The sequence below is a fragment of the Vipera ursinii genome (genome assembly GCF_947247035.1).
Source record: "Vipera ursinii genome assembly, chromosome: 2".
NCBI classification, from domain to species: Eukaryota; Metazoa; Chordata; class Lepidosauria; order Squamata; family Viperidae; genus Vipera; species Vipera ursinii.
Window position 1 is genome coordinate 276,295,566 of NC_139513.1, and position 17,129 is coordinate 276,312,694.

At 37.7% G+C, this 17,129-nt stretch overlaps 1 protein-coding gene across 4 annotated transcripts in view; it reads right to left on the reverse strand.

The window, feature by feature from the left end:
* The window catches only part of SLC1A3 (solute carrier family 1 member 3), a gene marked incomplete at its 3' end in the record, with an annotated part of 35,645 nt that extends 21,588 nt beyond the window's left edge, over nt 1-14,057 (reverse strand). For all 4 annotated transcript variants that reach the window (XM_083354595.1, XM_083354596.1, XM_083354594.1 and 1 more), the window contains exon 1: nt 13,751-14,057. In XM_083354595.1, the coding sequence (XP_083210721.1) occupies nt 13,751-13,931 (181 nt within the window). In that variant the 5' untranslated portion in view covers nt 13,932-14,057. The remainder of the gene's footprint in view (nt 1-13,750) is intronic.
* Nucleotides 14,058-17,129: the final 3,072 nt, after the last annotated feature.

Genomic DNA, 17,129 nt, shown 5'->3' on the forward strand with positions numbered 1-17,129 from the left:
GACTTCACATACTTAGGGCTTGCCCTGAAGAGAAATCCTTACATAAGCTTTTATTTTCTTCTGAAAACTTGATGTACAATCGAGCTATTGATCATTGATTCTCATTGTACACATACTCTTTTCAGTAGTCTACTTTTTAATCAGAAAGTAGAGTAATCCATATACTAATAGTGCAGTTCCATGCACTATTCAGAAGCCCCAGAGAAGACAGTGAAGTTTATTCCCGTCTAATCTGGAGAGGATTGCAATACTGCTCATTGCTCAATTCTGTTTGTGTTTTAGGAATTAAAATGGTTAACCCATCCATTCTTTTGATTGGAAGTGATGGAAGGGCCTTTGTAGGCCATTCATGGTTGGCCCTGCTTTTCCTTTCCATTGACCACAAGAGCAGTTGGTATGCAGCTGTACAGTTCTGAATGATTGTACAACTGTTTTATTTTATATTCTTCAGCAGCTGAGCCAGCCTTACACAAAAAGGAGACTTAAAAGAGCACATGTGAAGGAGTAACCCATACAAAAATGAGAAGGAGTTGGGGGTGAAGTCGATGAGGTATCAGGCTACAAACTGGGAGAGCATGAGACTTCCTTAGGCATGAAATCCTGCCTTAGGCATGAAAGCAGCTGGGTGACCTCGGGCCAGACTCTCTCACACAACCCTAGGAAGGAGGCAATGGCAAACCACTTTTGAAAAACCTTGTCAAAAAATCTTCCAAGACTATTCCAGGCAATTGCCTAGAGTAAAAAACTTACTCTAAGGCATCATTTTGCGAGATGGGTGGCATATAAATTTGATAAATAAATAAAGGCACACACAGATATACACACACACCAAAATATCCACGCAAAGTTTTAGAACTTTACAAATTCCTCTCTGTGTTCTTACAATTACAATACCAGTTCACCAATGTCCTGCCTTTCATTTTATTAAAGGTACCGTGGATGCAATGTTATATTCATTCATGTTTGACAACGGAGCAATGACTGCAGGTAAAAAATAACAAGCAAGGCCAGTTGGAAATCAAAGGGACTCTGGTATAGATTCTACATATATACAGAACACCCCTACTCTACAAAGGTTTAAGTTTCCTAACAATTTGTGAGCCTATCTGTGGAACAGAGCCTTGTAAGAAATCTCCCAAAAGTTGTTCTGCAGGTTTTCTCCTGACTTCTCACATTGGAGGGTGGGAGAGAGAGGAAGCTGGCATTCAAAATGAAGACAGGAGGAGCACATATTTTCAAAAGACAAAAAAATTCTAATTCCCTGATTTTTTTCAGGAGAACAATGCATTAAAAGAAACTGTCCAGGTACACAATCTAAACAGAGACAAAAATGAAAAAGCTTGCAAGATGTAGCTCTGTATAATCACCAGACCAAACTAAACACATTTTTGGTTCTATGTTGTACTTCTTCATGTGGAAAGGGAAATATAAGTGCGGAATTCTGAAATGCAACTCTGCTATGTTACTAAATTTAATTAATAATTTAAATATTTTGATTAGAGAACATGCAAAATAACAATATAAGGAATTATATAGTTACAGATGTAACCTACAGATGTCAATACCAATCTTAAGTAAAATAAGTTGCACTATAGCTGTATTTTTCAAGCTTAGCAACTTTAAGATGTATACACTTCAACTCAGCAGAAGACTGGCTGGGGAATTCTGGGAGCTGAGATCCAAACTTCTTAAAGTTGTCAAATTTGAAAAACACCAATCTGTGGCATTAAAATTTGGAACAAAATCATATCGATATCCAAAGCAAAAATGTCAAAAATTGCTTTCTTACTATTATTTGCAAGCCAAAATAAATGAAAAAAGATTAAAATTACAATATCTCCATAAAAACAAATTTCATAATTGTATCCTTAAATAATTGTTTCTTGATCAAAGCACTCAACCAATCTTGTATCTGAATAATGATCTGCTCATTATTATTGTGTATTCTCACAATGTTAAAACCATGGAATTTCCCCTTTCTGGTTTAGCATTATATGAAACCATTATTTCTTGTTTAACAAATTGTTTTTTTAAAAAAATCTTGCCTTAGCATTATAAAGTAGTGTTTCCCAAACCTGGATCAATTATCCATATTTGGGTAAAAGTGATTTTTCTGTCAGTAAAAACACATTAACCCATTACCCAATCACATTTAAACTGACTTAGTGTTTTTCCCACATTAGATAAATAAGACTTTTTGATAGCAATTTTGAGAATGAAAGGAAAAGGCTTGGGAAACTTTGGTTTAAAGTAATGTCCTTGTCTCTCAGTGAAAATTTAGAGGGTAAATCAAGTGAACAAGAACTTTGTTTCTCTTAAACCAGACAAAAGGAGACACCTGACTCCAATCAGATACAATTATATACATCCAGGGCCCTTTGTCAGTACAGGTAGTCCTCAACTTTCAACAGTTCGTTTAGTGACCATTCAAAGTTACAATGACACTGGGAAAAAGTGATTTATGACTATTTTTCACACTTATGACTGTTGCAGCATCCCCATGGTCACGTGATTTATATAAATCTTGACAACTGACTCACATTTATGATGGTTGTAGTGTCCTAGGGCCATGTGATCAACGTTTGCAACCTTCGGACAAGCAAACTCAATGGAGAAACCAGATTCAGTTAACAGCTGTGTTACTAATTTAACAACTGCAGTGATTCAGTTAACAAATGTGGCAAGAAAAGTTGTAAAATGGGGCAAAACTCACTTAGCAACATACAATTTGGGCTCAATTGTAGGTGTAAGCCGAGGACACACCTGTAGTCCTTCATGAGATTAAAAATGTATGAGCAGCAAATGAGCTTATATTTGCTTTCCCCATCTACTTCATTTGCATTTTATCAGATGTATCTGGGAAAATACCAAGAATTCTTTTGCTTATACAGCTGAAATCAATTAAGAGGCAAGGAGTGGGATTCCTGACCTGTGTTTCCCCTCTCCTACCTCTATGAATTGGCCTCACTGCTATCTATATAATGGAGAAGAAAGCTTGATAGGGCACCTTTGATAGCGCACAAAAATGTACCTGCTCTCAAGCTCTCTGCATGATTTAGATTTTAGAACTCTTGACAGCCAGGTTGATATACAGAGATAAAGCGCTGAACTAGATATCAGGAGACTGTGGATTAGAACAGGGCTTTTCAACCAGTGGTACGGGTACCACCTGTGGTATGTTGGCACCTGGCAGATGGTAGGTAGTACGTGACCATCCTAGAAAAGTAGTGGGGGAGGGGAATGAGCTGAACTGGTGGCAGCACCACACAAACCTGAGCGAGAGATGGCTGAAGCTTCAGGGCTGTTAGGGCTCAGCGGAAGCGCCAGGATCAGTGCTTCTTCGGGGCTGTTAGGGCTCAGTGGAAGCACCAGGATCAGCGCCAGGCTCCAGCTGGAGCTCGGCACTGTTCCTGGCGCTTCTGAGCCCAGAAGAAGTGCCAATCAACTGGAATGTTGCAGCATCTCCAAGATCTTGTGATTTACATTCAGATGCTTGGCATCTGAATTTATATTTATGACGGTCACAGTATCCCAGGGTCATATGAAATGACCAAAACCTGCTGCAACCACCCAGCAGATGGGGGGAGGATAAAAAACAAACTCTCCCCACCCCACCCCCACTGCCAATCCTCAACAGAAATGCTCATAAAATAAATGCTCATAAAATAAAAACCTTGGACAGGAGGAAGAGTGCCGCCGGGCGGGCAGGCAGGTGTCTTGCTCGGCTGTGGCTTGGGGGGCACTTTTTTCAGTGCCATTGTAACTTCAAGCAGTCACTAAGCAAACTGTTGTAAGTAGAGGACTACCTGTACCTCATCACTTTTTTCCTTTTTGGGGGGGCTCAAGTTTTTGACACCTTGCTAGGCGACTGGTGGTACTCGGATGTTGCCATACCCTAAAATGGTACAATGGGTGAAAAGGTTGAAAAGCGCTGGATTAGATGTCTCTTGGGCATGAAAGGTGACTGGGTGACTTTGGGCCAGTCCTGCCTCAATGGGTTGTTGTGAATGGTAAAATACAGATAGTCTTTGACCTACAACCAATTATTTAGCAACTATTAACTATTAGGTTAATTAATCACTTATCTCAAACTCAGATCTTCTCTAGTTTGTCGGTGTTAATGAAGTGAAATGCTATAAATACCACTGAAGAGACAGGGCTATAAATCATGGGCCTGTTCTCACATGACTTTAGCCTTGTCACCATGAGAATACTAGTTGCTTTCCCAAAAGCAAAGATGGATTTGAGATGGGAAGTGAAGAGAACCTTGAAGTAGTGGAGAATATAGCAGGAGACCAGATACTGAGTGTATTATATAAGAGATTCAAAACATTTGTTTCAGGATCTTGGTATCTGATATGTTGCCAGTGGGGAAACAATAGATGGTGTATGGGTTTGTATTCTTAAGAACTGTATTGTTCTCCCATTAATATCCAACTAAGAATTTTTAGTAATGACTATCAAGCAAACCTGAAATTAAATGTGGAAAGAATGAAGAATAGCCTTAAATTGTTATTCTTTAATGTTTCTGTTATGTTTTTGTCTTCTATTCAATGATTTCTTATACTATTTCTCAAGGAGCTGTCAAGTTTACATAGAAACACACTGCTTGGATCATGCTTGCTTGATGCAAATTTCATGGCAAATCGTGAACCAGAAAGTAATGGGGTATCAGCATGTGCAAACCATCTTTTTACAATCAGTTTAATTTTCCTTACAATGTTACCATGGAAAGCATACTTTTTAAATACTAGAACCATACAAATAAAAATGAGATGAGATAACATCAGTAAACTTTCATTAAGGTCATCCAGGAGCCTTTCATGGACCAATAAGAAAAGTAAGGAAGTAAGAACATAGGGATGACTGATTATGCCAAAGGATCATCTCATCTAAAAACTAGCAAGAAGTTCTCGAACAACAACACACAAAAACAAAGAGTATTGTTTTCCATTGTTGGAGTAATGGGAAAACATTTTTGGACCACCAGCCACAGTAGATGTTTATATGGCATGCCAAGACTACTCTTTTTGAAACAAACAAAGCATACACACATACAACCCAACAACTCCTTCCAAAACTTAATTCTCACTTATCAAATTCAAAAGCTTTAACTTTGTCAAAGAGCTAAAACTGATTGAATTCCATTTAAATTTCAGTTGCAGTTGGGGAATGGGTCAGAAGCACATTATTTAATACAGAGAAATATGTTACACATGAATAAAAACACTCTCTAATGACAGTTCTGGTCTTTCTTAAGTGGCTGTTCTATCAAGTATCATGTTGTTCCCATGAAGTTCAACAACCATTTCACTGTGGTTTTAATGAATTATCAAGCAAAGGTTTTTTTTAAAAAAGGTATATATGCTAGGCCCTTCATAATGGTCTAAACTTCAATTATTATGTGCCTTGTTTCTCCAGTCAAATATAATCAGAGAAATGGTAGGAGCTATTTAGACACTGAGTGTTATATACCTGCTTTGGGCAGGAATCCAAGGAAAGAACCCAAGACATGACTATCCATCCTCTACTTAAATTCACAGAAAATAGTCCCTTCTCCTCTGAATATCTTTGTTGCCTTTCTCTGAACCAGTTCCAGTTTGTCTGAAACCTTTCTAACAAGTGGTGCTCCGAAACAAGGAAGGCTTAATGTGAAAATGTGGTGTCCCAAAGGCAACTACACTTTGTTTTTCCTTGAACTGAACTGAAGAAGCTTCTTGGATAAGAAGCAAAACATCTTCAAGGAAAAACAAAGTCCATTTGCCTTTTGAAAAAAAGCACTTTTGGGACAACCATGACCTGGATAACTCAGAATCTCCATAGACAGTGAGAATGTGATATTATTACTCCCTTGATTAGAAATGACTACGGTCTGCAACCACATCTCTCAAGGGTAACTCATTTGGTCTTTTTATCCACTCAGTGCAAGATTATTTCTGCACATTCTATTGCTAATCTTGGTATCTTACCACACTATATTTGTGCAGTTAAATATTCCCTATTTGAATAATTTTGCATTTATCATGTTTAAGTTCACTCTATTACTTTCATCTAATTTCTTTAGCCTACCAAAATTGTCTTGACTTTTATTTATTTCTTCCAGGGTATTAGTTATCTATTCCAATGTTGTATTTTCTTTTGAACTAATAAAATTAATATTCTTTTCATCCAAGGCATTAATAAAACTGTTGATGAGTAGAGGGTCATGACTGAATCTTGAGGCATCTCGATACTTCTCTATGGTTTGATGGTTGGCTATTGATGAGTACTCTGAATACGATTCTTGAGAATATGTTTTTTGATAATAAATTGTCACATCAACCAGCCTGTACTTGAATAGCTTGGTAAGAAAAATGGCCCGGAGTACTCTACAAAATGTTTTGTTGAACCTAAAATATAATAGGCTCATAATAACATTCTACTGAGGATGATTCTAGATCAGGGGTGTCAAATTCAATTTCATTGAGGGCCGCATCAGCATTGCGGTTGCCCTCAGGGGGCCGGGTGGGTATGGCCAGGGTGGGCGTGGCCTACTGGGTGGGCATGGCTAGAGTGTGTATGGCCTACTGGGTGGGCGTGGCCAGCTCTACATCGTTCGCATCAAGGGTGCCTATGGGGGCCTGGGCAGGAGTGGGACAGATCTGAGGGTCTCTGGCAGAAGGAGGGTCTCTGGGCCAGGGCGGCTTCGCGGACTACATGAAACCACTTTGCGGGCCGGATCTTGTGTTTGACATGTCTGTTCTAGATCTATACTTTGAGAATTTTTCATTTGATGACAAATCTAGAATTTCATACAGTATTTTATATTTAACTACATTTGAGCTTATCTTATGATACTATATTTCTCTGACAGTATAATAGGCCAAGTTGATGTTTTCCCAATTTTTATTCATTATTACAATAAATCAAGATCTATACAAACAACTGGTATGCAGTCATTCTACTCCACATTCTGCAAAGGTAGTTATTAAACTAAAGTACATCACTTATTCTACTGTAGTTTCTTATGCTGTGGTGAACCCAGAACTCAGTTAAGCACTTGCATACAAACAATCAGAAATCAGCTTTACACATCTGGGTTTGTTACTATTTCACCATAGTTCTGATGTGAAATTCTAGTTGTTCTTATTACCAAATCCTAGCCTGTTGGCTGGTCACAAAACAAGGAGGCAACTTGGCTGTATATGAATTGTTTACCTCCTGATTTTATTAAGCCAGAGTTTTTAGTTCATAGGGACATATGCCATGCAATCTTTTTCCTTTTTGGTTACAACACAAACAAAAGAGAGAGGGAGAAAATCCAGATACCAATAAAAAAGCATTTGGGATCCTTTCCTTTATCTTCACAGCCTGCTTCCCTCTCTTCCCTCTCTTTATAGTCTGCAACAAGGTTGGTTGCAACCAGCTACCTTCAGTATATTATTTTTTAAATTATTTTTAAATTACTAATTATTTTGTTCAGGGCCAAAGTCTATCTTGCAACTCATAAATGGAAACAACAAAATTCATATTTCAGTAACATGTTTGTGGAACAATGGCATAAATATTTACTTATTCACTGATGAGGTTACTGAGTGAATGAAAGAAATCTCTGCAAACAAATGTCTAAGTTCACAGATCACCTGGAACCTAGTAAACAGGAAAGTAAACATGGTAACATGAAGATACATTATTTCACTTACCCAGGAACCCTAGTGTAATGCTTCCATTACACAATGGATTCCATACATGTGTAATCATTTTCAACCTTACTTGTATTTGTAGGGGTTGGTTATGCTAGTCATATTCTCAGGTGACGATAATTCCTATTATCCTCAGCAAAGAAAATACAAGATTGGATAAAGGGTGCTTTAACTGTTTCCCCAAATTCAGAGGTTCCAATGGTTTATTTTTTTTTACTTCTAAAAAATTACAGATGCTCTCAATTCAAGGGAGACTCTGGTTGTATATCAATATAGTTTCTTTGACATTAAGGCAGGGCCTTTTTTTGGAATTTGGTTTCAACTTCCCAATGTGGTTTATAATACTAATTTTCCTTGGATTTCCCTTCTCAGCTGCATCTGATCATGCTTTTTATGGGGTTTACAGGGTTCTTAAGCCACACATAAGAGGAAGCATTTAATCTGAAAACACAATGTTGAACTGCTCATGCTCCAAAACATATAAGTATCTTCCTGTTGACAAGGCAAGAGAAAACTACATTGGAAGTTAGGTTGGAGAGCACAGGAAGAAGCTAAACAGAGAAGAAAGAAGACAGGAACTAGAGTCATAAAGGATAATATATGTCCTTTGGGCAAGAAATATAGCTTTAGGATAGGTTTAGGAATTAGGAAGAAACTCATTATATGAAGAATTTTTCAACGGGTGAAAGTAAGCAGGAACAATTTTTTGAGGTATAAGGTAATGAGTGATTCCATAAATGTTTACCATGATTGAAAATCTCACTTACAAAAGTTCTATTTACTAGAAGGCAACTAATGATGTTGATTCCCTTCAACTTCTTTAGTTCCAACTCCTCAGGATACACCCGGTTACACTAGTTTGTCTTTGTCTTTCTTGGGAAAGTGGCACATTTCCAAAGGAAGACTTGGGCTGCGGCCATCTACTAGACCAGAAGGAGGTCAATTTTTTCTAAACAAATGCTTTGAGGGTAGAGAGAACAAAAGTACAGGCTACATCCACTTAGATTTGGTGTTTCCAATCCAGATTGGTCTTCTAAATTTTCCTCTAAATAAACATTTTAAAAGGAAGGACAACGGTGCAATGTGTATCATACCACTCACTTTTTAGCTAATGGAGAATTAAAGTCAGCATGAAATATGCCTGCATGCCTGCTGCCCCATCATTTGGTCTAATTTCTGAGACTTCAAATATTACAACGATGTAGTACTTTGAATTTGAATGGAAAAAGTGGTTCAGAACAGCTGAGATATGGTAGGATTAATATAGAATCTGTAACAAAACAGACGAATCCTATCATTGGACAGTGTGCACATGCTGCCTTAAGTGGTAGAAGATGGAAAGTTTGGAGCAATCAGAAAACAGTGAAAATAGTCCTTGAAGTTGCAACTGTTATAGCATCTCCACAGTCCACCCACCTTGCTGCTGGTCATTCTCATCTTCTCTTTCCTTCCAACTTTTCCAGCATTACAGCCTTTTTCAGAGAGACAGGTCTTCACATAGTATATCTGAAGTAGGATAATTTGACCTGGTCATTTGGACTTTGAATGAGAACTCTAAGTTGATTTGTTCAATGATCCACTGGATTGCTTTCCTGGCAGTCCATGGAATTGTCAGTAGTCTCCTTCAATATCCAAGTTCAAAAGTGTCAATACCCTTCCTATCCTGCCAACTTTTGCTTCCATAAAGTGTCACAGGTGCTTGCACAATTTTGACCATTGTAGAATTAGACACATGACATTTGAATATCTTCCAAGACCTTCATGGCTACTCTACCAAGGGCTAGTCTGTGGCATGTTTCTTGACTGATTGTTTTTGGTTTTTTTTTGCAATGTGTATATGGGTGAATATTTCTGTTTTCTGGCAGAAGTAGATAATTTTCCTGTAACCAGTGCTCTGAATGTAAGCTCCTGCTGGCTTTCTTGCTGTCCACAGCTAGTTAGAGCCAACTAATATATTGGCAGAGCACTGTATCTGAACAAGAATGCTATATTTTAGACATTTGCAAGAGAAAGTTTGCCTGAGACACTTAAGGGCCTGTGCTACTGCACAGGTCAGAAGTGGCATTAAAATAGGATCAGGATCGGTCCAAGAAAGTCTTCTCCTATGCACTGGTTCCTAAATTAAAGCAAGTCTTTCGGTTCACTTTTAAAACCCTTCCCATTTCAGCTTCATATAGTGTGTTGTTGTTGTTCTACTATACTTATAGGGTAAGGAATATTTCTTGCTAATTTACATTTACTAGTTGAATTCTGATGTCATGGGAGATTTGCCTCCTACCCTTGACCTGCTTTATATCAGTTAGTTCTAAATCAAATGATTTATGCTCAGAGATCAACAATAGATACAACCTGATAAAATCAAACAGTTAAAAGGAAAGAAAGAAAAAGGATTGTCCATTTATGTTTCATGTTAGTTGTGGTCTCATTTTAATTCATTTTAAATTTGACCACTGTGTAGGCAGTTTCATGGTTTAAGTTTCATGGTATAAAAATTGTCCATTCTCCCAATTCCACTTAGTAAAAGAGGGGTTATGATATCCTTTAGGTTTAGGAGATCCTTATAAAAGTTACAATAAAAAAGAACATGTTGAATTGTGTCAATTTCCCCAGAATCAAAAGGGCAAGTGTACTGAGAAAGGGACATATTGGCCTACCTGCCAGATAGTAGCACCGATGGAAGGATGTTATATCTGGGTGTGAAAAATCCTCCTTAAACCAGAAGAAGAAAAGGCATAGAAATGCTCGCAGGTTGCCAGAAATCTGCACCTAGTGTATTTCTAAGGTTGTAAGAGAGTGAGCTGGCTTAAAATTGATATTCAATGCCATCCACAATTTTTGCAACACCAGATATTTGGCCTGTACAAAATCCAGAATTAACAAGGAATTGACAGGCATTCCATACGTTCTTAAGTTCTGCTCTACCATTTTTGTCCAGAGTGAAAGTTAATGAAAGTTAGTTCAGTAAGAACACAATAGTTGCACCAAGAGCAATTGCAATGAGGACTGCCCTAATAAATATTTAATTTTAGGCTGCTAGCCTTCATCACTGTCATCACAGAAAGGAACTTTTGTTATCAACTCTTTAAACAACTGCAATGCTTCTCTTTAAGGACCACTTACATTCAGGTTTAGTCATTAGATTTGCTTGTTCAAATGCTCTTTTCCCAAGTTCAGCCATTTAAATGTGTTCCTCTGTAAAATGAACACATCCATTTCCCAAACTGCCTATATGTGTTTGTGTGTGTGTGTTCTCACATCCATATCTGTCATTTTTACACACATGCGTGCTACGCTGCTCTTTATTTACTCATAAAATTTATGTTACTCAAATTCCATATTCCTATAAACTATTTGAAAAGATATATCTGAAAATGTATTCTAAAATCTACGATTCTATCAACATTTCATTTCAGCAAACCAAGAAATGAACATGTCACATTTACTGAATTTCTAAAATTGATCTCTTGTAACTGCCATTTCAAAATACATTAGTTCACTGGAGGGTTTTTTTTTTACATTTTCAGACTGTAAATTTCATATTTTGCCAGATACAACTGAAAAAAGTAGGGAACAGCAACTATTGCTAAGCACATTGATTTGTGCTTAGATTGTAAGCCGCCCTGAGTCTTCGGAGAAGGGCGGGATATAAATGGGATTTTAAAAAAACACACTCCTCTGAAATGTTTTCTACCTACCCAAATGCTATGTATACATGTAGACTTTGTCTTTCTTATCATGGTATTCATTTCTTCATTAGTTAGTTTTGTTGAAATAATATTCAAGGAGAAACCTCCTCTTTACTACTTTAAATGGGGAAGTCTTTTAGTTGTTTTTTTAACTGAGGCGACATGATCACAGTTTCAAGTTTGATTGTCACCTCAAATAGATGATTTACATCCTAGTAACGTTGAAATAAATGCATGTGTTCTGCTATTCAGTCTACTTCCTTTTTCTAATGCTATGAAGGCAGTCACAGTTTTTTTCACTGAAGTTATACCCATAATTTTTGCTGCTGCTTCAAAGCTTGTGAACCTAGATCTCTCATATCTGATCTGATTTTGCAATCAATTCAAGTTGCACAGCAAAATAGTTCCTTGGTGTTATTTCCATAATTGTTTCACAAAAATGGATCCTTAGAGAATTATTTTTCAATATAATCAAATTAATTGTCCATTAATTATATTTAGAGAAGCTTCTAAAGGCGTTACATTCAGCGTAATTCTAAGCCTAATCAATCCCTTGCCATAAAAAAATTCCACTCTTAAAATCTAAATGCAATGAGACCTTACTAAAATATTGAGTGAAAGAATAAAACGGATGCTTTCTGAGTTTCTAGAACAGAATATATTTCCCATGCATGGAGTCATACATATATCTGCTTGAGAATAAATCCCATTGAAATCATGTGATTTACTCCTAGATTGCTTTTAGAAATACCAGATTATGACCTCACGACATAAGTCTCCTCTTGGGACTCATATTGGTAAAATGATAAAGATGCAAAGAAAAGCTTTTGCTTAAGACTGTGCTTGCTTGCTTACTAATTATTACTAGTAATAATTAGGTCCCTCATTTCTTGTCAGACCCACTTCCACTGTATGCAGTTGGAAGTGATGTGGTTAGGTGAACTTCCCAGTTCTTACATCTTACTTACACCTAGATTCTACATCCAAGTGAAAGGAATGTAACATATACATGAGGTCCGTTCTTTTGCATGTTTCCAGTTGTTTTCACTTGGGCTTATGCAGAAGGCATTCACATCCCAACAAACTATGAAAACCCTGCAACAATGTAAGCTTAAGCAAAAGTTGCAAGTACTAGGATCTCCTGGAAAATGATTTTGAAACCCTGTACCATTATGTTTTGAACATCTTCTCCCCAAAATGGTCACCCAGGTTTCTTTTCCTGTAAATCTCTAGGAAAATAGTTCTAAAGTCCTTTTCATACAGTGGATTATGATTCCTTTGATTACAATAAGCAAACATTCTTTCCTTGTTTTAATGTTATCTAAGTACCTGATACTCCCTTTAAATAAAATAAAGATTATGACTATACATCATAGAAATTATTTTTGTTTATCCAAATACTTTCCTTCACTTGGTTTATTTTTTTCTTCTTATAAAAATACTTTCTTTCGCAAAGCAAAGCCCAATGGCTAAAGTTCAAGAAGTTCTTTAGCTGTGCCCAATGTGAGTTGAACACATGCAATCCTGAATGAAAAAAAGATGCCAACTATTTATCTGTTGAAGGGAAAAATCATCATCATTATCATCATCTCAATGCCTACCTTACCCTTGTCAAAAAATTTTTTTAGAAAAATCAAAGCATTTGCAAACCAACAAATAGAAAATCCAGTGTATTGAAAACACAAACCCATGTTCTTGACACACAGAACAAGTTGCACACATCTTTAGATTCAGGTTGCTATAAAGTCTATAGGAGCAAGGATTCTTCCCAAACCAACCTTTTTCCTTTTGAACTAAGAAATATTTGGAATATTAAACCTATAGAGCTAACATTGCTCTATAGCAATCCACTTTGCCAACAATATGGAACTAAATCCCCTAATTTTATTTTTGCCAGGTAAATCTCCCATCAATGATTGAATGACAGGAGTAGAATATGTGAGACATGACCTTGAAGGCACAAGTTCAACTCCCTTAAAAAAGAGAAAGAGAACTAAATGCTGCAGTTGAAATTCTTATTCCTATGGTTTGTCATTGTTCATAATTGATATTGTGATCTTTGATGTGTCTAATTTTTATAGCTTGGAAATGATGGAAAATAAATAGGAAATGGGCTAAGGTTGTAGATGATTTGCTTTGATTTCTAATAAGTATCAAGAGATATTGCAATGAACATTTGAATTTAGGAATTACTCAAAAAATTGGAGGCTTAAAACAGCTTAAGAAATTTCTTTCTTAAACTTTATAAACTGATAGGATATGTAATGGCAGGCAACACTAATTTGGAGCAACAAATATATTCTCAGCAAAGTAAGGAAGTGAACAGCAATAATATTGTCCAAACAAAATTTTCAAGATTCTGGTCTTGATCAAATTACTCACCCACAATGACACCAATGACAGTGAAAATCACGAAAAAATTTCTCAGTAAATAATTTTTAACATCTTCCTTTGTGATGTTTTGAACCTTCTTTTTTGCCATAAGAGTACGTTTTCGGACCCCTTGCTGGAAGCGCTCCATCCTATTCCCCGATCTTGTGTCTTCACCGTTAACTTTAGTCATTTCTGTCTCAGGAATAAAAAAATCCCCCTTACTTTTTTGTGTTCTTAAAAATCTTCCCAGTAATAAGAAGGGACAAAAGAAATTAAATTAAAACAGATAGTTTTTACCAGAGATAAGACCTAGAGAGAAAAAAATAAAAAGAATGTGAGTTTAATGCAGTTAGCTACATTTTTAAAACAAAATCATGTTCTGTAATAACATTCTTAAAAATAGACTATTTAAAATATAGATATTAATAAGCAAATTTCATACTTATTGGAAGTTAACTTTTTAATAACTAGCCATTGAAAAGGCCAAAAATTACATAATATTGATTTGCTGATGATAACGATATGGATGGAAATCAAAATCAAACAACAGTGAGCTTATGATGATGAATCTAGAAAAATGATATTGGCAATCACTGAAGAAAGGACTAATTCCCATTAATACATAAGACATGTGAGCTAAAAGAAAAGTTAAACAATCGTGGCGTATATCATGGCATATATCACATCTGACATGTTCAGCTACTTTAGAAGAATGTTCCGAGATGCATTCCTGTTGCAGATTTATGTTATAGTTACTTTACTAATTCACCAGGGCAACTAAGAATTTAAAGTGGCAATTTTAGTACAAGTGTTTACAAAAGAGGCTACGTCTTTATTGTAAATCACAATAAACCAAACCTCACAAGTCACACATCCAATGCAGTGCCTACAGATTTTTTTTAAAAGAACTCATTGATTTAAATCAAGTTCACTTTCACAGTCAGAGATTCCTCTTTAATACGGTTCTCCGTTCAATAGGAGACGTGTCACAAATGTGTTTCTAGTGTACCACTAGATTTTTGTCTTATTTCCTAAGTGTATAACAATAAAAGATGTAGAATTTCCCCTCAAGCCAGTATCTATACACAATTAATACTTTTCTGATTCTGCTACAGAACTATTGCTATACTCAATATTGTGCCGCAGCTGAAACAGTTGAAAATTGCTGCTAATTGCTGCTTAAGTCTCCCTCAATAAATATTCTAAACAGATCAGAAATGATAATATCTACACCGAGTTATACATTTCACTCTTCACTCTACAATCCTGTTCTCCTCCCCCCACTCAAACTCCTAAAAATAAGAGAATTTTAATAAAGTGCACTCACTCAAAAATCAAATCCTTTTGTTTCGCCAGTGGGATTAAATATTCATTTCTACCCACTTCATATCGCAGGCGGGGAAATCCCACAGTCCATCCATCATGGCATAAACGTATAATTTTAGTATACAGGGTAATGAACATTTGCTTAAAAAAAAAAACACCCAACCCAACCCAGATATTCAATCCTTCCCCAGGTCCCAGATCCGGAGCATTAAAACTTCTCTTCCCACCCTCCTTCTCATTTTCTTTTAAACCCCGAGAAAAGGAAACAAGTCAACGTCAAGGTGTGCTCGCATCCAACCGGGTGGGGTGGGGTGGGGGGGAGAAAAAGGAGAAAATTCGAAGAAAGGAACAGACAGACTTGAAATTAATAAGCGCACCCACCTTTTCAAAATTGGAGTCCTCCGAGGGGCAAATGGGCAAAGGTAAGGTTCCCCAGAAGATACCAAAAGGGATAAAAAGGGGGTGGTGGTGTGTGACAATAAAGTAAAGGGAGTCGAAGTTGGGGAAAAAAGCGTGTACTCCGCTGGCAAATCGCGGCGAGTTAAGGAAAGGGGAGGAGTCTACCAAGCCAAGTTGGGGGGGGGCACACGCAGAACAGTAAAACGTGTGTTCGGGAAGAGGGGATGGGGGACGGTGAAAGTTGAGCGTTGGGAATATTGATGAGCGTGGGTACCCTGGAAGCGGGCAGCTTTCTTTGTCCTCCCACTTTCACGCTTGGTCTATTCAGATGATGCGGCGAGGATGGCCAAGGCAGGCACGCATCGTCCTCCCGAGTCCGCCGTTTCTGGCTGGACGTGGCAGGCGAGAATCCCGTTCATTTGAAGCTGACTCTCCAGAATCAGGGAACAGAATCAGGGAACAGAAGCGAAGGCTGTACGAGCGTACTTCCTTCTTTAGACTCCAAAGCGCTCCGGACAGGGCCGTGACGTGTCCTGAGATCGGCCTATTATTCTCCATAACAAATGTTTTGGGGAGCTTCTTCAGAACTTGCCCCTCTTCAGCTTCTCAATACTTGAGAGGAGCGCTAGCTGGAAAAGATTGAACTTGACCCGAGATAATTCTTCCCTTTTCTTTAGAAAGCTCGTTCTCTCTCTCTCTCTCTCTTTAAAGCTTTCAGAAGTAACTTGAAATCCTGTTAAACTTTGACTGTCACAAGTCCTGGGAGATAATGAGGAAAAATGGATGCCTCAACTTCTCCCTTTATAATATCCACTTAAAGGTAAAGGTAAAGGTAAAGGTTCCCCCGCACATGTGTGCTAGTCGTTTCCAACTCTAGGGGCTGGTGCTCATCTCCGTTTCAAAGCCAAAGAGCCAGTGCTTGTCCGAGGACGTCTCCGTGGTCATGTGGCCGGCATGACTAGACGCCAAAGGCGCACGGAACGCTGTTACCTTCCCACCGTAGTGGTCCCTATTTTTCTACTTGCATTTTTACGTGCTTTCAAACTGCTAGGTTGGCAGAAGCTGGGACGAGTAACAGGCGCTCACTCTGTTACGCGGCACTCGGGATTCGACCCACCAAACTGCCGACCTTCTGATCGACAAGCTCAACGTCCTAACCCACTGAGCCACCGCGTCCCTTTTAATATCCACTTACTAGAATCCAAAGGTGCATTTTTTAAAAAAAGATTTTTTTTATCGCACCTTTTTTGTTTTCATATTTTCTGATTAAGGTTTTACACCCTTAAAAGTGAGATTCTTCCCCTGGCACTGGCGTGAAACCTTTGCTTCTTTACCTGAAGACCTGGGAAACATATGCATTGCCTGTTTGTATTAACTGACCTAAATTAACTGAGCTAAAGCCCTTTTGGGGATTGACCAGGAACTGGGAGGGACAGAGTGAAATCTCATGCAACTAGAATGTTAAAAATGGCAATAATGTCTGGAGTTATAGCTTCAAATTTGACTTGGCATAAGACAGTCATCCTGCCAATCACTAGCCCACCTACAGGCTGGCTCTGTCTGCAGGCTGGGTAATGTTGGGAGGAGGATTACAAAGGACGTAATAACCATGAACCTCTTCTTTGCGCTTTTCCTGCAGCTTGTGATGTGTGACCTTTTTTTT